The sequence below is a fragment of the Pavona decussata genome, unplaced genomic scaffold (genome assembly GCF_977016875.1).
Source record: "Pavona decussata unplaced genomic scaffold, jaPavDecu1.1 SCAFFOLD_137, whole genome shotgun sequence".
Classification (NCBI taxonomy): Eukaryota; Metazoa; Cnidaria; class Anthozoa; order Scleractinia; family Agariciidae; genus Pavona; species Pavona decussata.
Genome location: NW_028145550.1, coordinates 1,219,687 through 1,241,703, shown reverse-complemented (window position 1 = coordinate 1,241,703; position 22,017 = coordinate 1,219,687). Strand labels below are relative to the sequence as shown.

The 22,017-nt window shown below is 41.5% G+C and overlaps 1 protein-coding gene across 5 annotated transcripts in view; it reads left to right on the top strand.

Annotated features, from left to right (window-relative positions):
* LOC146467225 (dual E2 ubiquitin-conjugating enzyme/E3 ubiquitin-protein ligase BIRC6-like) overlaps window positions 1-19,165 on the top strand; it is a 47,330-nt gene extending 28,165 nt beyond the window's left edge. For all 5 annotated transcript variants that reach the window (XM_085126269.1, XM_085126273.1, XM_085126270.1 and 2 more), the window contains exons 26-43: window positions 177-365; window positions 1,787-1,987; window positions 2,239-2,366; window positions 2,864-3,003; window positions 3,353-3,484; window positions 3,824-4,021; window positions 4,613-4,774; window positions 6,819-8,521; window positions 9,050-9,293; window positions 10,153-10,309; window positions 10,490-10,658; window positions 11,465-11,678; window positions 12,737-13,218; window positions 13,743-13,972; window positions 14,209-14,370; window positions 15,731-15,808; window positions 16,187-16,375; window positions 17,412-19,165. In XM_085126269.1, the coding sequence (XP_084982395.1) occupies window positions 177-365; window positions 1,787-1,987; window positions 2,239-2,366; window positions 2,864-3,003; window positions 3,353-3,484; window positions 3,824-4,021; window positions 4,613-4,774; window positions 6,819-8,521; window positions 9,050-9,293; window positions 10,153-10,309; window positions 10,490-10,658; window positions 11,465-11,678; window positions 12,737-13,218; window positions 13,743-13,972; window positions 14,209-14,370; window positions 15,731-15,808; window positions 16,187-16,375; window positions 17,412-17,639 (5,006 nt within the window). In that variant the 3' untranslated portion in view covers window positions 17,640-19,165. The remainder of the gene's footprint in view (window positions 1-176; window positions 366-1,786; window positions 1,988-2,238; window positions 2,367-2,863; window positions 3,004-3,352; window positions 3,485-3,823; window positions 4,022-4,612; window positions 4,775-6,818; window positions 8,522-9,049; window positions 9,294-10,152; window positions 10,310-10,489; window positions 10,659-11,464; window positions 11,679-12,736; window positions 13,219-13,742; window positions 13,973-14,208; window positions 14,371-15,730; window positions 15,809-16,186; window positions 16,376-17,411) is intronic.
* Window positions 19,166-22,017: the final 2,852 nt, after the last annotated feature.

The window sequence follows — 22,017 nt, the reverse complement described above, 5'->3', positions numbered from 1 at the left end:
GGATATTTGGGTTTTTGCTTTTTGTTTTGTAAGTGTTACGGATATTGTTAAAAATGTCTATTTGTTGCTTTATCTTACTCCAGTCAGACCAATTTCTTGTAGAGAAATTGTAGATGGAATTATACATTGTGGTTACGTGGTAGTACGTGTAGCTCATCTGTATCTTGCCTATTTAGGTGGTCTGGACATAGTCTCCAGGTCAATTGTATCTGGACAGAAAACGTCACTAGACAATACCTCCAGTGGTCTGTTATCTGTGATGCAAGAGTTATCCCGAAGGTCAAGCAGGAGAGAGCCCAGCAAGGGTGTACCAACTGCAACAGAGATCGACTGGGCAAAGAAAATCATCAACTTTGGCCCACACGGTAAGTGTTAATGGTGTTTTTCCTTATGTTTAGAAAAATATTGCATCCTGCTCCCCCCCCCCCCCCCTCCTTCTGCTGCTGTTGTTGCTGTTACTGTTTCTCCTCTTCTTTCTTGTTCTTTCTTGTTCTTCTTCTACTCCTCTTCCCTTTCTTCGCCTTTTAATTCTTCCTCTTCTTCTTCTTCTTCATTTTCCTCCTGCGCCTTCCTTCTCCTCCCTCCTCCCTTTCCTCCTTCTCCTTTTTTTACTTCATCTGCTTCTCCTCCTCCACCTCCTCCTCCTCCTCCTCCTTCTTTTCCTCTTCCCCATTATCCTGCTTCTACTTGTCCTTCTTGTTCGTCTTTGTCGGTTTCAGCTTCTCTTCCTAGTTCTCCTTCCTCTTTTCCTCCTTCTGTGTCTGCCCTACCTCCTTCCTCTTCTTTGTTGTCTTTCTTCGTCTTCTTCTTCTGCCTCTTCTGCTACTCGTCCTCCCCTTCTCCTTGTTCTTCTTCTACTTGTCCTCATCCTCCTAGTCGTCCTCCTCCTCTTCCTTCTTCTTCTTCCACTATTTCTTCTCTCCCTCCTCCTTTTTCTTCTTCTTCTTCTTCATTTTCCTCCTGCGCCTTCCTCCTCCTCCCTCCTCCCTTTCCTCCTTCTCCTTTTTTTTACTTCATCTACTTCTCCTCCCCCTCCTCCTCCTCAGATTTTCTTCATCCTCCTCCTCCTTCTCTTCCTCTTCCCCCTTATCCTGCTTCTACTTCTCCTTCTTGTTCCTCTTTGTCGGTTTCAGCTTCTCTTCCTAGTCCTCCTTCCTCTTCTCCTTTTTCTTTGTCTTCCCTACTTCCTTCCTCTTCTTTGTTCTCTTTCTTCATCTTCTTCTGCCTCTTCTGCTACTCATCCTCCCCTTCTTCTTGTTCTTCTTCTACTTGTCCTCGTCCTCCTCGTCATCCTCCTCCTCTTCGTTCTTCTTCTTCTTCCACTATTTCTTCTCTTTCACCTCCTCTTTCTTGTTCTTGTTCTTCTTCTTGTTCTTGTTCTTCTTGTTCTTCTTGTTCTTCTTGTTCTTCTTCTTCTTCTTCTTCTTCTGTTTCCCCTTCTCTTCTTACTTCTTCCTCTTTTTTCTTTGTTTTTGTTCGTCTTTTCCTTCCTCTGTTACTCCTCATTCTCTGCTTCTTCTTCTTCTTTACATCTTCACGGATTATTCTTGCGGAATGTGGAGAGCACTTGCACCTCTGTCTGATGTTAAGAGTTGATCTTCAAATGAAGGTCTGAAATAGCTACCTGTATTTGCGATTACATCCTGCAATCATGAAATGCCTACTTTTGGCATCAGCTGGTATCAATTAGCACAAAATCTTGTTCTGTTATGTGCTGTGGTGCTAACAGAATCTCAAGTCTATATTTTTATCCCCAACATTGGTTAACATTGTTTTCTTTCTGTAGGAACTATTACGTGCCCGTCCTCACCAAGGCATCCTCCTGATGCTCTGTTGAAAGCCACAGCTCAACATCGCCGTGCTAGATCTGCAGCATGGTCATATCGCTTTCCTCTAAATGAAGAATGGTGCGACCTTGTCATCAGTCTTCCCACAGCCATTTTATTGCACGAAGTACACATTCAGCCACATACAACTGGACTTGCAAGTAAGTTCTCTGGCTTGGTGTTGTTGTAAGATAAGTATTTGTTTGCCTCGGGTGGATTAAGCCAGTCAAACTGGCTTTATCCAGCAAAGGTCTGTAACTAAAATCCAACCCCTTGTTGTGGATGCCCTCGTAATGCAGGCACCTCACAAATATTCTCACTCTGTAATGATGACAGTTTGCTCCATGCCTTCTGTGTTTGTGTTAGGGTCTCCATTGTCTCTTTGACTTGGCATTATCTGTTATCTTTTCAGCATGTCCTTCACATGTGTCCCTGGACATCAGTAATGATACTCAAGTCCTTGTGCCTGTTTGTGGGCCAGTTCTCACAACTGGTATAACTGTCATCAAACTTAAACTTCAGCAACCGCAGCTGGCTCAGGTAAGGTCTTTGCTTGTTTCCCTTCCACATTGTAGATGAACTGGGTTTGGCGTTTTGGACACAAGTTAGCAAAATCGTTCTCGAGAAAGTTTGAGCAAACTCTGAAATTAAAGCCAATTGTTTCTATTCTTCCACTTAAAAAACCTCAGGGACATGAACTTAGCTTTGTGTAAACCATTACATTAACTGTGAGACCGAATTAAGAAGAAAACAAACTGAGAGTCCATTGCGTAGTATCAACCACATTTTACATAAAAAAGGTTACTGTTCTCGAAGATATTAGCTTAATGTGTAAGCTACTCTGAAATTTAAGAGTAAGTGAAGTTTACGTGTGTTTGTATGTATGCATGCCTGCTACACCTCAGCTTTCTTGAGACACTGGTTATACTGAAATGATGTCTGTCAGTGAGGTACCTTCTCTTTATATTAAGCCACAGAAAAACTTGAATTACTTTTAGTTGTGACTCTTTCCGATGATGTCTTCTTTGAATCCCCAGCATGTCCATATTCACTGTCACTGCCCGCGGGACTCGCATGTTTTGGGACTATCACAGATCAAGGTTTTAGGGACGTCACTACATGGCTCTAAGAATTTAGTGAACCAGGAGCTCCAAAGCTTGAAAGGCCAAGCAGCTAGGTATATTTGTATAAAATTATTTGTCTCAGTTTCATAGTTGTTGAGTTCTGAATGTCACTTCTGTCTAGCCAGCAGGTAGATGTACGTGTGATTTTAACATGACAATCTGTTTCAATGTTAGCCATCCATTCTCATCGTCTTAAAACATAAGCACCTTTTGATTTTTGATATGATTCAGCTGGATAATCATTCTCCTTATTTGTCAGCCATTGCAAACAGGCAGAAGTAATGATCCCTTGAATTTGCTCCCCATATATACAGCATGAAACATCAAACAATTACTTCAATAATCGACGACATTACTAGACTTACATTCATTCTCTGAATTCAGTATTATTCCTCATTTCAGTCTTGGATGGGTACGATTACTTGGTCACTGCCTCTCAAAAGGATGCGATTTGTATCAAGATGCAAAGGAGCCTTCAACACTAGTGACAGATGTGTTCAACACTTGCACGTCTTTACTTTTATCACCACAAAGGTAAAACCTCTTCTTTGTGTTTGTAAAACAAAGATTGTGTTTTGTTGGCCAACCATTTCAACCTTGACGTTGACACTTAAAACGGTTAAAAATAATCATCAATTCAATCAACTAGACATGGTTCTCCACGCAATACTAAAAGAAAGAACAACTACAGGTAGTTTTTTTCTTCTGTGAGTATTCTTTCATGTACCATGAGATTTGCTGCCAGAGGTCCTTCTATAGAACATGACCAAAATGACATTCATGCACACTTTCTTTTTCACTACATTTCTTTGCCAGATAGTTATAAATGTAAGACCAGACAGTTAGTTTGTTTTACTTTTTTTTCCATTTTAGTGAGGCATATTCCACCTGCCTGGAACTGGTGCTCATGAAGTTGTCTGTGCGGTTTCCAGAGCTGGGAACAATGTTGTTGAGAAAACTTCTCAAACGTCCAGGTGTTAAGGATGGAACAAGAGGACCAGTTGTGAATGTGGCGACAGTGGAACTTATTTACCAGCTTGGCAAGAAACAGGATTCTTCATATGAAGATAGGTGTGGTGCAGCTATTTATAATTTAACAATTCCTGCAAAACAGTTGAATTTCATTTTTTACACTGGTGATATTTTGGTAAGGTTTTTCTGTCAGTATCAAGAGGGAGATTTTAATCGAAATAGCCCCAACATCGTGTTGATGTTTGTGTCTCTCGGCCTTGCACCTTGGAGAGGTTTAAATCTGATAAAAGCTGAAGCGTGTAAAAGTAGACTGCAGATTACTTTATTACTTTCCCTTGAATTAAAATATGACTCTCTGTGAATGAAAAAAATACTACTTTTCTTGATACATGATATTGTGTACAGTTCAACCCCTCCCTCCCCACCTCTTTCTTCCTCAACGTTTTCCACTTTTTAACACTTGTCAACTTCAGTTCAGTTCAGTTTATTGATTTTTTTACATAAATGTTTTACAAATGTTCACTGCCCGCAGGCAAGCGGTGGTTACAAGTAATATTTACGGAACAAGAAAAAAAACATTAAGTTAGGTATACAGATGATGTGAAACAAGGCTGTAAGGAGCCTGTCAAGTGAATTATTAGTCAATTACATTTTGCTGATGGTCAATCATTACATTCATTTCTCTGTCAGGTTGTCAGTCATGTCGTCATGGTTAGTCTCCCTGTGTGGCTCCTCTGCATCAGTGCTGACAGCACCTGGCCACATGCAGGCCATAGCTGCAGTGATCTGGCGTGCCAAGGAAACCGATTCTGAATCCAGAGTTAAAGAACATTTTCCTGAGACACTCTTCAGGTTTGTCGTAGTTTGATAAGAGAACTGAACGTTGTCTCTCTGGCTGTTAAGACCAAAAACTACCAACAGGGACAGCCATCACCCTTTATTCCTTCACGTAGGTCAAGTCAAGTCAATTTTATTAAACTCACACGAACATTTACAGAGATGATTTGTTTTTTATAACTTTATGTCTGCTATGTTAACAGTTGGGTGACGAAGCAGACTGAATGGGTCACTTTGTTTTGTCAAATCAATCTTGGGTCACTTACATATAGTAATTTTAATCTTATGAAAAATTATCTGACCTGGCATTACCTAACTATATAAGTAAATCTTCTGCTGTTCAATTGGTTTTGGTTTCTCCTTCGTATTGTCATATTGTGAAACGTTCAGAAAGAACATGCTTAGCAAAAGGATGTGAAGGGAACTAATAGGGGATCTAATAGACTGTGCGTAATGCTGTCTAGTTCATAATCTGTCCATGATCTGCCTTGTGTCATTGCGCGAGATTTTTTACAGCGTCTGTTCCATCAGGAGTATAATTGCTGCCGGAAAATATCAAAATGCAAGACTTCATTGATATTTGATAACCTTGGTTCCGTGATAACTGCTTAGGACTAACTATACATGTCACCTTTCAGTTCGTAATATTTACAAGTAAGAAATGTTAGAAAGTGGCAGCCCCCATCCCTGAGGAAAGTAACAGCCACAGCTGTAGCCTGACGCTTTTCAAAGGTGGTAGAGGAGAGTAAATATTGCAAAGAAACAGCTTGAGAGGGATTAATCTCTAGAATTTTATTGCAAAAACCCACGTTGTAACTGTCTTACTTTTAAGTCTTAATTTTTTGCCTTATTGACGTTTGTCATGATTTTGTTAAGGTTACCCGGTACCTTCAGAGGTGTCTTCAGAGGTGTCTCGCGTCCAAGCGATGTAGCGCGTCCGCTTTAAACTGTAGTTACCTGAACTCTTATATCAAACTAAAGCTTATAGAGCTGGCTATCCAACTAAACCAAGAATTTTGAAATAAAATGAATTGCCGAATTTTTAGCGCCGTTTTCTCGAATAAATTTTTTTCACTTGGAGGAGCCACTTCAAAGAGCTAAAACTCGAAAGTAATTTGTTCGTTTGCCTTCAGATTTGGACAGTAGCTAGTTGAACATATAAACAACAAAAAGGTGTCTGCGAATTTTTTCTTTCGAAATATTTTTTCTCCGAGAGCGATTTTTGTACGATTACTCCACATTTTTTTCATCCTATTTCGAAAATGCTCTATAACTTTTCACTGCGATTGAATATGGCAAAACGCAGACACGTTTTTTTAGCGCTTTGGGTCTGGAAACTGAGGAGCAAATTAAATTAGCAAAAAAAAAAATCACTTTGACTTGTAGCTTTAAAAAGGTGATTCGGACGCTCGCAGGTCGTGAAAAATTCGACAATTTATTTTATTTCAAAATTCTTGGTATGGTTTGATAGTCAGCTCTATAAGCTTTAATTTGATATAGGGGTTTAGGTATCTACAGTTTAAACTGGACGCGCTACATCGCTTAAAAGCGAGACACCTCTGAAGGTATCGGGTAACCTTAAGGTGGATTGGCCCAGATACGTTATTTTATTTTTATTTTTATTGTCTTGCCACACAGAATAAATTTCAAATAGAATAGAAAAGATAATAAATAGCTAATTAATATTAAATTTAAAGTGAACATGCAACTTGGAAACAGTGACTGTGGCAGGGAAATCTCCGAGAAGCGAAGCTAATGAGGAATAGAGATTTCCCCCCACGGGCAATTTAAATACTACTAGGCGGCATTTAAAAGAAAAGAAAAGACGTATATTTTGAATATGTAAGTGTGCTTAGATAAAAAGATAGATACAAAGTGTTACGGTATTTAGGTTGTATCTTGTCTGGCCCTTAGAAAAGACACTTTTTTACGTTACACGTTTTAGTTAGCCGAAAGTAGTGACCGTAAACGTAGTTGAAAGTAGTTCGGGTCATTACTCTCAAAATGTTATTGCACAAACCTCGTTTTGTTAATATTGGTTTTCTTTTTTTCTATTTAGGAGTCTGTATGAGTGGTCCCAAAGTGTATCCGATCAAGATGCATTGAAACAAACCATCGATCACCTCATTGGTGCCTTGTCATATGTTTGCCCATCATATTATGAAGTTCTCCTGGAACTAACTGGAACTGTGAAGGTGCTTCAGGAGAGTCTTAAGAAAGGCAGCAGTACTGATAGTGCATTAACGAGTCTATTGTCATCTTCATCACTTTCAACCCTTGCAACTGCAAGTCAGTCTGCCATTACCAGCCAGATGCTCATAAACTCTGGCTTACTTGAACTGATGGTAGATGGCGTTGTGGACTTCTGTCGTGAAGCCGGCGAATCTGAAGAGCAAGTGCAAGATTCATCTTTGAGTAGTTCACAGCAAAAGAGAAATAGTATTCATGTTAATCTTCTTCCACATTTGTTACGTTTTCTGACGTCTTGTTGTAAAGAACCATCCGTGACAGATTGGATGGGTGATGAGGGATACCGATTTTGGTTCCCACTTCTATCAAAGCTCAGCGAAGGGCCTAGCGATCTCAAGAACAACTCACCTACTTCTATTTCGAGCTACAACAGGTTTGCTATTGAGACTGCAACTGTGGAACTTCTGTGCAAGTGTGTACGTTTTCATCCAAGAAATCAAGAGCAAATGGCCTGCCTTCTGGTCGATACCATTGGGTGGCAGGACTCGGAGAGTTCTTCGAATATCTCAAAGAAAGCAACTTCAATCAGCAGCTTTATCCGACAGCTGATCCTGCAAATGTTGCTAGAAGAGGAAACAGTTTCTATTTGTTTGCATGTTGAGAATGATTTGATTTTACAGACATTCAGAGGAATTGATTTCTTTCACAAACATGGCTGGCATCCCCGCTTTGGAGCAGGACACTCATTCATGTTACTTTCTGCTAAGCTCTCCTCAAGCCTTCAGGAATTGACCAAGCAGTTCCTGTTGCCTAAATCAGAAAAACCGGTTGAACCAGTTCCAGAGGAAAAGACTTCAAAGCCTCTGGTTGTAGAAGGAGTAACAGACCCAAATGATTTTGGCCTGTATGAAGGATTTGAATTTCTGGAATCTGTTAGTCTTGCTGCAGGGTTGAATGTGAAAAGCAAGAGAGCTGAAAAGAGCGAAGCACAAACCACAAAGGAAAGTAACCCTGGTACCGTTCAAAATCACAACCAAAGAAATAACTTGTCATGTTCATTCTATCATGAAGCTTTCGGTGACACGCCTTTGCCACAATCTTTGACATTGGCTCAATTACTGCAGTCTCTAATGGACAAAGGATTCCCTTGTGGAAGTTCTTTTCTTGAGCTGAATTGTAGAACACAGGGAGAAACGAACTCACAAGACACTCTTTCAACTGCTGCATCATTGCTGACTCCACTGGATGTCTTTGCTAAACAAGACGGACTGGCTCAGTTATCAATGCACTTGCCTTGCCATACTGTCGTGCCTCCCTCGGTGAATCCTGGTAGTGAAGCAGAAGGTGATAAGAACAGCAGTGGGGGTCGCTTGCCCCCTTACCCCACTCACCTCCCATTACCACTGGTATCACTACCTGCTTCAGTTTTGAGTGCAGTTCCAGCTCATTCACTTGTAGCGTTTGGGTTGTTCATTCGCCTTCCAGGTTATGACAAAGTGTTGCTTCAAGATCGTCTCAGAGCCCGCTATCTTCTAAGACTGCTTCTGGGTACCAAACAGGATGGAGATGGAGGTAAGATTGCGCATCGGTTTGTACAAATAACCCCCCCCCCCCCCCCCCACCTTTGGAGTGCAATGCTGCACGGGGCCAACGTTAAAAATTGACGCGTACTTTGAAGCTGATGGAGTTCATTCCTGGTCTCTGCCAAGACGGTTTTTTTTTTCTTTTTTTGCTTAAACAAGTATGTTTGTTCCACATTCGGTCTCTCAACCCAGTTGGAGAAATGACTATAAACAATTGATTAGGGAAAGCTGACAAGGTAATTGGGCCTGCTGGGACGAGAGATGTCACTTACAATGGATTAACAACTTATTTGGAGGGGTAGTGATACATGTACCATTTATTAGGTTGTGTTTCATAACAAAGCTAAGTGCCTACACGTTTAAGCCTTCTACAATAATGCACGTTAACATCCTTGGCTGAATTAGTTTTACTCATTGTTACATTTCTTAGGTGTTTGCAGCTATTACTACTTGTGAAAGTCAGATGAAAACCCTTTTGAACATTTCCTTTTTTTGTGTTGTTCTATTTTGTCTCCAGAAGCTATTTTGTCGTCACCAGTAGCCAGCAGCCTATCCACCCTGCCATTCCAGGTTTTACGGATCCTTTTCCAGAGCAGCGCACTCGCACCACGGGAAAGTGTGGTAGTGCAGAGAGCAGCTCTGGAGGTTGGTGCCATCCAACTGGTGTTACTGTGCCTGGCAGTTCTCAGTCATCACAAACCATGCACAACGAGCCACTCCCATAAGCTGGCACTACAAGCTCTGTCTGCTCTGACTGGAAGGTAGGTCTTGAGCTTAGAAACGCATTTCCGTGGCGAAAAAACTTTTATTCTCTTACTGCTGCCCTTAGTCCTCAGGACGTGCCCTTGATTTTTCACTTCTCCTAAACTACAGAGCTGTTATTCCCCACAAGAATAAGAAGTCAGTCCAAGAAAATTTTCTGGATGTGTTCTGGATGATGTGGTGGCTCTAAACAGAGCGGGTTTTGAGTTGGTTGTTTTGAAACCTAAACGAAAGTAATCACTTGGCTATTTTTTTTTCCATCACACACAGGACAATTGGCCAATCGCAATGAGAACCAAATGCTTACGGATGCAAATGTGAAAATATGTGTCCGAGCAAGACAGTATTGGTTTTAGTTTTTGATCTGGCTACCAACTGAGAAAGTGGGATGAGATTTTACCAATGACAGAGGTAGAAATACAACGCCACAGAAAGGGTTAACCACATTCGATGCAAAAAGGAATCCTCTCTTACTTCAAGTTCCTTTTGTTAAACTGCAACACAGTGGCATGTTTTTTCAAAAAAAAAATAAAATATTGGTACGATGGGCATCTTACCAGTGTTTTTATCTTTGTACATTTGTGTTGTATAGCGGTTTCATGAAAAAGACAGCAACTTCTTATGAAGACCTCCAAAGCAATGGTATTACACTTAAGGTTCTTGAATAACACCATTGGTGAACATTGGTGAAAACGTATGCCACTTTCTTAGTCGGAAGCCAGATCAGAAGCTCAAAAAAAGTACGCTCGCTCGCACACATTGTAAAATTTGCATTCACATGCATTTGGTTCTCATTGCGATTGACTGCATCGTGTAATAGTTCCTCTTACATGTGGATGTATGTGCATTTGGTTTCAGTGTGTGTCGCGACAATGATACAGGGTCAGCCAGTGAGAGGAGTTACTGGGCAAAAGGAACAGGGTTTGGCACAGGCCCCACCTCATCTGGCTGGGACGTTGAACAAGCCATGCTGAAACAAAAAGCTGAAGAGGAGCACGTCACTTGTCTGCTGCAGGTAAAGGAACTTAAACTTTAGACTGGGAAGGATCTCACTCTGTACTAAAGGGTCAGAGATGAGTAGGGATTGGGGATGTATGCAGATGAAGATACACATATGTCTCTACGTGGTAGCCCTGCAGAAGCCCCTATCAAGTCGGTGTTTGAATTTGAATGTCTTTATTTGATTATTTTTCAGGTACTTGCAAGCTACATTAGGCCTTTTAGAAAACAAAGTGATTCTCGTGGAAAGGAGCATTCTCAATCAAGCACTGAAGGACCTTATGACCTTGCTGTGGCACTCCTTGAGTTATTGGAAGAATCGTGTCTGGTTCCTGCTCTCTCGTCCTACCTGAGGAATGATTCAGGTGTGTAGGGGATTTTTGTTTCCTTTCATTTACTGCACTTTCACTTTTCAACAACATGCAAACTCTGAACTTCAAAACCCAACTAACCACCTCGCTTAGTGGCTGCAAATCGTAACTATATTAGTAGCCAATGGATTACTAACATGGGGGATCGTACTCAACCAATCACAGCATACGAAGAGACTCTTTCGATCCCGTCAAGACGTCTGTTACTATGATTGCTTGCAATGAAAAACGTAGCCTTTGATTGGGCTTTGAACTTCAGAGTAAAACGCCTTTCATCTTGGATTCAAACCAGTTATGTGATGTAGCTCTACTTTAAAAATCATCCAGGCCCCAGTTGTATAAAGAGCGGATAATTTTATCCACTGGATAGTTCGCTATCTGGCAGATAAAATGTGTGCAAGATTTTCCCGATAGCCCCATAATTTGTGGATAGAGTAGAAGCATATGTCAAATTTAAGTATGGGATTGTGTGGAAAACTTGCCAAAAGCATTAGTTGGAGTACATCTGCTCCACTGGATAGTGACTTACCCAGTGGATAAAGTTATCCGCTGTTTGAACAACTGGGGCCAGGTCTGCATCGATCGGGGAATTATGAGATGAAAACAAGGAATGCCTCAAATATACCCCATTTGAAGTTTGACTTTGCTTTGCGTTTGAGATATTTTCATATAACTTTTTGCGTGTTGGATGAAACAAAATAAGCAATGCGCATAAAATTATCATATGAACTAAATGGTCATTCAGAGAATAGTTCGACCTCCATTGCATTAATGGTATTTTGATTTGATTTCCCTGACAGTGCTGGATATGGCCCGCCATGTTCCTCTGTACCAAGCCGTACTAGAAGTGCTCCGCGCCGTTGCCTTGTGCCCAGTCCTCTTGCCTCTGTTACTTCCTCGATCAAATGGCTCATCCCCGAGTCATCGAGGCAGGCCTTCAACTGATACGCCTTGCATAGCCAGCCTTCTGGACAAAATGAAACAGTGTGTAGACACCTACTCCAAAACGTTACGGTAAAGTGCTAGAATTCTGTATGTTTTACGATACCTATAAGAAATCAAAGGCTGGATTTTTGGAGCTCCCCCTTGTAATACAAGGCGTATTGGCATCCTAACCTACGAATACACTCCATTTTGCCTTGTGTCAGAGGCGATGAATTTAACAGCGAGATATTGCATAGTTCTGTTGAACCTCTTATTAGGGAGCTTAAGCAACGACGACGGCAACGGCAACGAACACATCACCAGAAAATATACCTTTATTTCATTTGTGCTACTTTGCGATTATTTTAACTCGCTCAACCTTTACAAAAATGGCGAACTATCCAGGAACCAAATTGGTAGAAGTGGCGTACAACTTAAGAAAGTGAAATTAAAAATTCACCGTTGTGCGTTCACGTTCTCCACAAAACCTTAAATGTGGTCATTTCACGTTGTTGTTTTGCAGAGGACGGCAAAGAAATGTACCAAAATGTAAAACGCTCGTATAGAGCGATTGTTTTCGCTCATTAAACCTATTGTTTTGCGGCGTTGTCGTCGTTTCTTAAAGGGGAAGTATCACGAAAATTTGATGTCATTTCAAACCCCAGAAATGTTTGTCTGAGAACAGAAACAGAAAATTATTGTCTAGTTTTGTTATAAATTATCACCCCAGTGCACTAAAACTGTCGATTAGTGCCTCTGGCTAGAGACAAAGTAGGCCGGTATGGATTGAAACTTGAAAAATATTAGGCTAATGTTTTTCAAGTTTTCGTATTTTTGTTTCCAAAATGCGCTAGAACAGAGTACGTGTTGTTCCTGTCAGGAATTGAGTTGATTTCTCTCCTCTCGTTGTGCTAGAATTATTTTGTAGGAAAGTGAAGGTCTTATTTCACCATTTTTAACAAAAGAGGTCAAAACCCTACGATACTTCCCCTTTAAGCTCCCTATTGACGATGAATTATTAACGCTAAACAATTTTTCTTGCCTAATTGTCATGTGTTTGTTTGCATTTTTTTCTGGTTACGAGCTTCAACTAATGGTTTTTTGAAAAAACAACAAAGAACAATGATCAAACTTGTATCATTCAACAGCTCAACGCAAGGAAAAAGAGAAGAACCCACTTCCAATGGGGCGGGAACAACTACCATAGCAGTACCAAGCACCACAGCAGGGCCAAGCACTGCAGGGCCAAGCACCGCAGGGCCAAGCACCAAAGCAGTACCAAGCTCCACAGCAGGGTCAAGCACCACGGCTGGCCCAAGTACCACAACAGGACCAAACCCAGCAACAGCATCAGAAACTGCAGCAGGATCAGGTTCATCAGGCCAAAGGGTTCAAACACAGGGCACTACTGGAGAAAAGAGGGACCCAGAAGCTGAAGGGCTTGCACTTCTTATACCAGACATCCAGGAAACAGCCAAGTTACTGCAAAAAGTAGTTCAGGAGTTTCACGAGCAGCAGGCCAGCTGCGGCAGCAGGATGGTGGAAGGAGCTGGAATAGTGTCCGTGGAAGAGACTACTTCGCTCTCTGCTGAGCAGAGGTACTTGGCCAGTATGAAATTCCTGCAGTTTGGTGAGTGTTGTAATATCCTTGAATCAGTGAGTAGAACGATGAAAGTAGTTGAGTTGCATGCATGTGCTCAGAGTTTTGAGGTTGATTGTCACAGATGTGGATGGTCGCGAGCGTGCAATAGCTACTCTTCTTGCCTCGGTTTGCTTATCTTGTACATACGCTTTTAAATATTGTACGAATGATTTGTACTTGCAGCAAAATGTTGAACACGGCTCGCTGATTGTCGTAGACACTACGTACACAAATCTTATAAATTTATAGTATCCCTTCATTCAAAGAGCTGTTGAACGGTGTAGCCCTAACTTTTGATACTGGAAATTTCTAGTCCTAGAATTTGACCATCTAAATGAAAGTTCTTTAAGCAGCTTCTTTTCCCTGATTTTCTTGGGTGCTTCCAGATATGACAGGGTTTAAGGGATTTTCTGACCTGGACGATCACAGTAGAGCAGCTAATTGTTTTCTTGTGGTTATTCTCGTGCTCTCCCTTTCTTATCCTTTCCGCGTTTTATTTGTTCTGTGAACAGGAACTCACAAAATTGTCCTTGAGAAAGCAGATGGGAAACTGGAGTTTGATTCTGGCGGCTACCACTTTGCGTCGTCAGTGCGGTCAGCGGCCACCAATGGTGGCAGTGGTGGCATGGTACGAGCTAGACGGTTAGCCCAGGAAGTGTCCTCACTAGCTACATCACTTCCGCTTTCTTTCAGCTCAAGCGTGTTCGTACGCTGTGATAAAGAAAGGCTTGATGTTATGAAGGTACGTTCCGTAACTCTCTGGGGATCCTTACACTCACCTCTTTCTAAGGTAGACATCCTTTGGGATCAGCTCTATCTTTCCGCCTTAGAGAAGTATACGCCCTAATGAGATGAAACGCCAAACATGACACGCCAATTTGACCGTTCCGGCTTAAAGATGTGTCCGCCGTACAGTTGTGTCCATTTTGAGAGGGGCGACTCTAAGTCGTTTTTAAACCTTTCTTCTGAATATTTCAGGTCCTAATAACGGGTCCGTCAGACACTCCGTACGCCAATGGATGCTTTGAGTTTGATGTGTACTTTCCTCAGAACTATCCAGATTCCCCCATGTACATCAACTTTGAAACGACTGGACATCACAGCATTCGCTTCAATCCCAACCTCTACAACGATGGAAAGGTAACTGACCAATCACAACACGCTCAAAAAGTACATTCACCCTATCAAAAGATTCTATTATTGTGGACCAAGCACGGGAAAGTCGTTTATCTCGAATTGGTATTTGCCTAGGTACGGGGGCCCGTATAGCTGGTCCACAACCCTGGTTTCATTAGCTTGAAGCAGTTAAGAGTCCAACCACCATCATTGTGCTCGGTCTCCCTAAAAGCCTATTTCAATGGCGCGACTTTGATGGGGATTGTGGTATGCATTCTCTGTATCACAACCTACTCACGCCATGCCATAAATGGTGCACAGTTCTTATCAGGGAACACTGTTTGCACCACCAATTGTCGTAGGGTTAGGGTTACGGCGTTTTGCGCATCGTTCGCGTAAATCGTTTTGCAAGTTATGGGTATGATTTACACGAAATCATTTGTTCTTGATGACTATCTCTGAATCGTGCAAAAAATCAGTGTACTTGATTGGCTTAACACCTCTCGAGATCGCTTAATTCATGTCTACTTCTGCTAATTGTAAATATTCTTTTTAACAGTTGGCAACATAGGTAAAGAATCGTACTGGGTTATCTCTGTATTTATTGATGTGTGCCCTTCCATCGCCTCGATTAAATCTTTTTTCGTTTGCGGTTCAGAGGCTAAAATGTATTGAAGTATTGAAGCTTCAAACTCAATAATAATTTATGAAACAAAGGAAAACACTACCCTGAAGGAAGTTTTAAAATGTAATCTTATCATAAGATTTGTGAGCTTTTACTTTGAATTTCTCTAAGATTATAAATGGTTTGAGAAGTTGAGTGTTTCATCCGATTTCCAAACACCTCGAACTTGGCTCAAAAAACTCGACTACACCAGGTTTTTCAACCTGCTTCTCGGTGTTTAGAATCGGATAAAGCACTAGTACTCTTACTCGTGTTTGATATATTACATAAAAGCTGTTTCTTGCCGTCAGCCTGTGGCATACAACAAAGTTGTGCAATCCGCATTGACAGTTCCTTAACGCACATTGTGTGCACATTTAAACACCTGACTGGTGAGAGAGATTTTGTGGAGCAGTTTCTTATTTAAGGACACAATGGGCCAGTTAGTTAAACAGAGTCTAACTTAGACCGCGGCTTAAGACAATCAGTGGGCCTCCAAATCTGTTTATAAGTGGTTTATTTTACGTAGATAAATAGTTTTCTAGTCTGGGATGCAAGCCTTCTTGTTACCGTCAGCAGCAGACAATGTTTAGTTATGACTGTTAGCAAAATTGAAAATGGCTTAGAAGGTGGTTTTGTTAAAAACCGTCTTAACTGTCTGTTAATAACTGACCCAATAACTTTTTAGTTGCTAATGTTCAGGTGTTCGTTGTGGAACAGGTGTGCCTAAGCATTTTGAACACTTGGCACGGCAGACCAGAGGAGAAGTGGAATCCACAGAACTCAAGCTTTCTTCAAGTAAGTCACAGAGCTCTTTTATTCTAACGAGTCTGTAGATGAAACCCTGAAGTGTGACCATTCAACTGAAAGCTACTGAGCAGTGCTTTCTTGTGGTGCTGTTTGTTATGCTGTACAAGGTGGTTCTAAATTTTGTGTTTATAGATATCCTGAAGTGTGGCCATTCTAGTGAAAGCTACTGAGCAGTACTTTTATGTGTTGTTGTTTTTTTCTCGACATCTCATAAAATGAAGATAGATTGTTTTTATTTTCAAAGTATGTTTTGGGCGATTTTCAATGTGAATGCGCCATGAAGTGTTATCAGGAGAGACATGGAAACCAGGAAGGTAAATGTGTTTTTCTCAGAGCTTCACCTTAGCTGTTTAATTGAATACCCAGGTACTGGTGTCAATTCAGTCACTCATTCTGGTGCACGAGCCATACTTCAACGAGCCTGGGTACGAGAGGTCCAGGGGTACACCCGCTGGCCAGCAGAACTCGCGGGAGTACGATGCTAACATTTATCAAGCTACCGTCCGTTGGGCCATGTTGGAACAACTAAGAAAGCCATCACCTTGTTTTAAACAGGTCAGATTATAGGAATCATGTTAGTTGGTTACTGCTTAGGCCTTCTTCTCCTATGTTGAAGTATAGGAGGGAAGAGAACTCATCTATCGCCATTTATTAACAACTGGGTCATTGTATAATGCAATTCCAGGGATTCGATTGCCTTAGTGGTCATGGTATATGAGCCCTTATACTATGCCTGATAAATAGCGACCTTCTGGTTGCCCTTGCAAAGCGAAATCAGCAAGATCTAGAAATATTTATCAAAAACAATCATTCCACTCGCGCTTGTTGGATATGAGGTTATTATATCCAACGCGCACTCGTGGAGCGATTGTTAAATATCAAACCGGAGTTTCTTTAGAACAAATACAAGGAGGAATGTACAATAGATCGACAGAATAGATTTTGTAGATGGGCCATCACACAGTGTTCTACCAACTGAGCTATCAAGCCAACTTGGAGCTTGTCATTTTTTGAGTTCGTAATAAACCCAAAGAAGTTGAATAGCTAGAAGTAAAATATGTGAAGTACCATATATTTGAACATGCCACTGGTATCGCAGAGGTTATGGGTTCAAATCCCGTTCAAGTCTGATCTTTCTTTTCTCAACTGTTCAAGTTGCGTGCATAACTGCATGCAATGGTCTTCCACCTATACAAGTCTTTAATCGACAGTTCAAATGTATGTTTCATATATTCAGTACCATATTTCGAAGCTCTGTTGTCTTGGAAAGCTCGGTAGAAACTCAATAGTTTTTTGCTTTATGACAGGTTACCGTTTTCAGGATGGCAGACTCCATTTTGTTTTTCCTGTCTTATTTGAATTTTGTAATCCGAGCGGTGTAAGCAAATACTAGTCCCAGTTAGCTTGGGAAAACAAGAACAACAACAATGACCGATTCTGGAAGCTTTAGTCAAATGTCCTATTAACTTGATATCGTGATAACTTCACCCCACCACGTTCCAGTGGTCTCACTTCTTCTTGCCCCAGAACGATCCCGGAAACGAGGTGAAATTTTTAATGGCAATTTTATACTTCCGTTTTAAACAACCAGGTTATCCAAGCCCACTTTTACTTCAAGAAGGATGAAATCCTGGCACAGTGCGAACGGTGGATCAAAGAAACGGAGGGTTTGTTGTCAGGACGACCCGTGGGACGAGCTATATCGCATCACGTGCAGTCACTAAAACAGAACACGGCTCTACTGAAACAGGAACTAGCCAAACTAGAACCACCTCCGCAACACGTCCCAGAGGAGGATAGTGATGAGGATAGTGATTGACAATGTCACTTACTCAAAATCGTCATGACAACGACTGAGTGAACTGGGTTTGGTTTCGATGGCTGCAAGCGTTAAGCCTTGAAATGGAGTGTACGGCGTCTTCGTACGCTGGGTAAATTTGGCACTGTCAGGCAGAAGTTAAATTTCTTCATTCATTCTTCACTACATGAAAGATTCATGGCAAGGACCAACTGAATTTTCACTTGGAAGAAAATAAACTTTCTACCAGCGAAATTCCAATCTGACTCGTGTTTGGGATGGTTTACGTTGTTACCTCACGGGTGTTACATTAACACGTACTTGATTTACTGACCACACCAGTGAAGAGCTGAAAATACCCGGCAGGGACCGGGTAAATCGTCATTACATTGCAGGCTTGATTTCTAACTCTGGAGAGATAGTTAAGACTCGAGCTTTTGACTTTCATCGGTTACTGAATTGCTAATTGTTTATTTAAACCAACTAAGAGTTCCAAACTCTTGAATGACTTTTTTCGCTTAAAGAATTGAGCTGCATCTTGAAAGAAACAAGGGTTTTCTTGACCAGAAGATTACGAATTCGAAGATGGCTCACATGATTTGTGACAACTCACAAAGAAGTGAGGCGACAGATTTGGGAAAGTCAGGGTAAAGGACTTGAAGCGGCAGAAACGTTTATCAATCGCCTCAATTTGCGAACTTGAAAACTAGTTTATTGGTCTTTTATAGTTCTTTTGCGTCCACATTGTCTGGCGTTTAGTTAACCGCAATATGTGCCAGAAGTTAATGCATTCAGTTGAAATGGCTGTAATGGTGACACTTGGCTTGAAACTTGTCATTCTCATTGTGTAAGTTTTACGTGCGTGTACTTTAGGCGTTGCCTGCAATAACTTAAGCTTGTTGTACGAGCATCCTGAACTTCAGTAATTGTATAGTATATTCCAGTCCGATGCGATAGCATCTATTGGAGGGTCAGGGCATTCATTTTTTCTTAAGTACCAAGTTAATTACCAAATTCTGTCACGGCTCGGGGGTGCTTTGATTCAGAATTGGTTTATGTCAGTGTATAGCTTGGCCTTAATAGTCTTATCCTAAGTTTAAGTTGGAATGTTATTTTTTTTATTATCGACCGTTAATCAGTGTATATCTGTTGTTAGTTTTTCTTGTTCTATCAGCCGTGCGTGGTTGATTGCTTAGTTCACTTTCAACCTAGTTCCTTTTAAGTATGTGAAACCATAAAGTATGTAATGGACGTTCTTACTTACGGCTAATTATTCTTCGATTACAAAGGCGCTCGGTACAGGGGAGATTGTAAAGTTTAAACATAAAAATTTCCGTGTTATGTCTGCCCGTTATACCTGACAAGCAAAAGTTGTCAGTAACGAAATTTCTGAATTCCTTATAGCTAGTTTGTATGGCAGTCACAATGTTGTATGGCTTAGTACCACGGCGTCCTCTTTTGGTTTCCTGTCTCGGCAGAGGATGAAGAAGTGTATCTATTTCCTAGGAAAGAGTAAAGTGTTCTCAAACGGCAACTTTAAAATAAAATGCATGGCGTAGAGATTCGCCAGAAATGAGTAAGCGGAAAGGGTTTGCTTTGGTGCAAGGCTGATTTATTGCACAGAAAACAAGAAACGATTGAATGAAAACAGAACTTAAGTTTTAAAAGTAGTAGCTCAAAGTTTTACAGCAATATGACCGCCTTTTTGGAACATGCGAATGCGCTTTTATTTTGAAATAAGTACTGGCACATAATTTGGTCAAGACGAAGTAGTGTACTTTTTATCCACTGTAACTAATCGTAGGATGTCTGCAAACTGTCTTACGTTCTCTTTTAATGTGCTGGGGGAAAAACTGCTAACAAAATGTGAATTGTGGATAAGCTCTGCGCTGCGTGATGCTAGTGTCTTACTTTCAAAGTGAAACAGTTTCCTGTTGAATGTTGTAACTGTAAAGTAACATCTGACCAATCGCAGCAGGCACTGGTGACGCAATGAACCAATCAGAACTCAAAGCAGAAACATGGTGGCCGAGGCCAAGCGCGGGAAAACGTTCCAGCTGCTATTGGTTTTTGCTTTGGTCCTGATTGCTTGAAAAACTTGTTTGCTTTGATTGGTGAGAACCCTAAGCACGTGTTGAAGAAGTTCTTGGTTGTATACCATTTGGAAGACAAACTGATTGGGATCGCTTTGAATAAAGGAAACTTTTTTTTTTCAAAACAGCACACTAACCGAGAGAGATGGTGCTTCCACTTAAAAGGACACGGGATTCTTCGTGATAGAAGTCTGGAAACGGCAGAAATGACATGGAACGGAGTTTTCCGGCTTGCCATTTCCCACGCAGTCGTTTTTAGGGGACTCGTATTACCTCCTCCCCACAAACGCCTGCTTACCCAAGCGCCACATTCCTCCCATTGTTTAACTCTCCAAGCACCCTAGCCAATCACAATCGAGGCATTGGCTAACGATATCAAATCAAATTGCTGGTTACAATGGCGCTTCCGTTTCCCGCGAGCTTTGTACAGTCTCTGGTACAGTCTAGAGAGATGCGGGAGTTAAGTTGGAATAAATATATTTTTTTCACTTCTGGAATGGCTGGTCATGGCTGAAACGCCCAACCAAATTTCGAATGTCAATACAAGCGGTTCTTGTGCGACGCTTTGACACCGTTATCTGCTGGGGGAGTCAATATCTTCGGGAAAATGTAATCGATCTTCCCAATTTCCGCCTGATCGAGTTGACAGTCGGTGAAGATATCACCGGTGCGGAAACTCTGGAGCAGATTTGTTTGTTTGTACGAAGTGCTACGAGAGGCTAACTCGATTCGAGAAAGCAAAGAAGAATGTACAAGGTATCACGGGGAGATCTGCAGTATTTATCAGTGCACTAAAGACTATTAAACGGAAAGTTAAACGACAAAGAGCCGATCAACTTGTGGGCCTTGTGGAAAATGTCGCACATGCCCCCAAACAAATTGCAACAAAGCGAGTTTCAACTGCAAAATCTTTAAAGTTTACCGACATATCGGGTAATATTTCGGTTTCCTCCACACCGACAAGGTCGACAAGTTTGAAGGCAAAGCTTGATAAATGTTAAATCAACTTTGCGTAACAATTTTGCGTAACCAGTCGGCAAATTGACGAAAATATCGCTACTTCCCGTCAAGAATTCTTTGATTGCAGCCACTTGATAGGCATTTAAACGAGAAGTTTTGAACGTAGGGCACACCGTGCTGGAAGTTCATGTAAGCTCGGTTAAGTCCGTGATGTTTTTAGGCGTTCTGAGGTCAAGGTCAACCTTCTAGATTTTAGAAGGTTCACTGTGATTGGCTTAGCGGCGGAAAGGAATGTGGCGCTTGGGTAAGCAGGCGTTTGTGGGGAGGAGGTAATACGAGTCCCCTAAAAACGACTGCGTGGGAGGCTATTTAGAACGCGAAAAGCGGAAAAACGCTTAAGATGTGCTGATTCATTAAAGGTTCTGATCCGTTTGATTTCTAACCAAGATTTCTGCATTGTTCGTGAAATGGGTAACGCCTCTTTCCGCCGTAGAGTTCAGCCACGCAGAATCGGTCGCGCAGACCCGATGTTCCATCAAAACATGGCCATATCTGCCTTCGCGCACCTGTAAATTTTGTCTGCAAATTCGTTAACTTCTTCAATTTCAGTGGCCGAACCTCTTTATCCTCTGATGTCCTCTCATGCACTTCCAAACTTTTAAGGGGCGCATAACGGGAATGTTAAAGCAAAATACTGAAACTGTTGTTTCTGGTTATCTCAGATAGTTTTATGACGTTTTAATAGCATATTGTATAAGCCAACACGGTTCTATCTGTTTGGATACTTTAACTGCCAATCTAATTTTGTGCGTGTTGCCGAATTTCCGAGCTGCTATCGGTTATCCGAAAATGCCAGCTGGCCTTACTTCATACTTTTGGAGAAAATCTTTACGTCCCCGAAAACAAAAGGAATTAGTTTTCCATTGTGATGTTTCTGCATTTTCCGGCACCACTTTTCCATGCCAACAAGTATGTTGCTGTCCTTGTCTGCTGACACAACAAAATTCTATTTTACGCCTTTCGTTGCATCGACGGTACTCAAATTTGAAAACAGGGAGATATCGCTTTAGGAATATCATCGGATATATACCAGTTTATTCGAGGCACACCGCTTCGCTGGACCGGCCCTGTCTTCCTTATGGATGAACCCATGTTACCGAGGCAGCTGTTGGGGAGTCGGTGTCTTGGCAGTCGAAATCAAGGTCGCTTAAAGAAAAAGAGGTTCAAGGACAACCAGAAGTTCCATATCAAGTGTACTGAACTGTCTCCAAACCAAGTTGAGTCGGCAGGACCAACTGGAGTGCTTTGATCTGAACTTCGAACAGGACCGTCGCCATCGCCTCGCA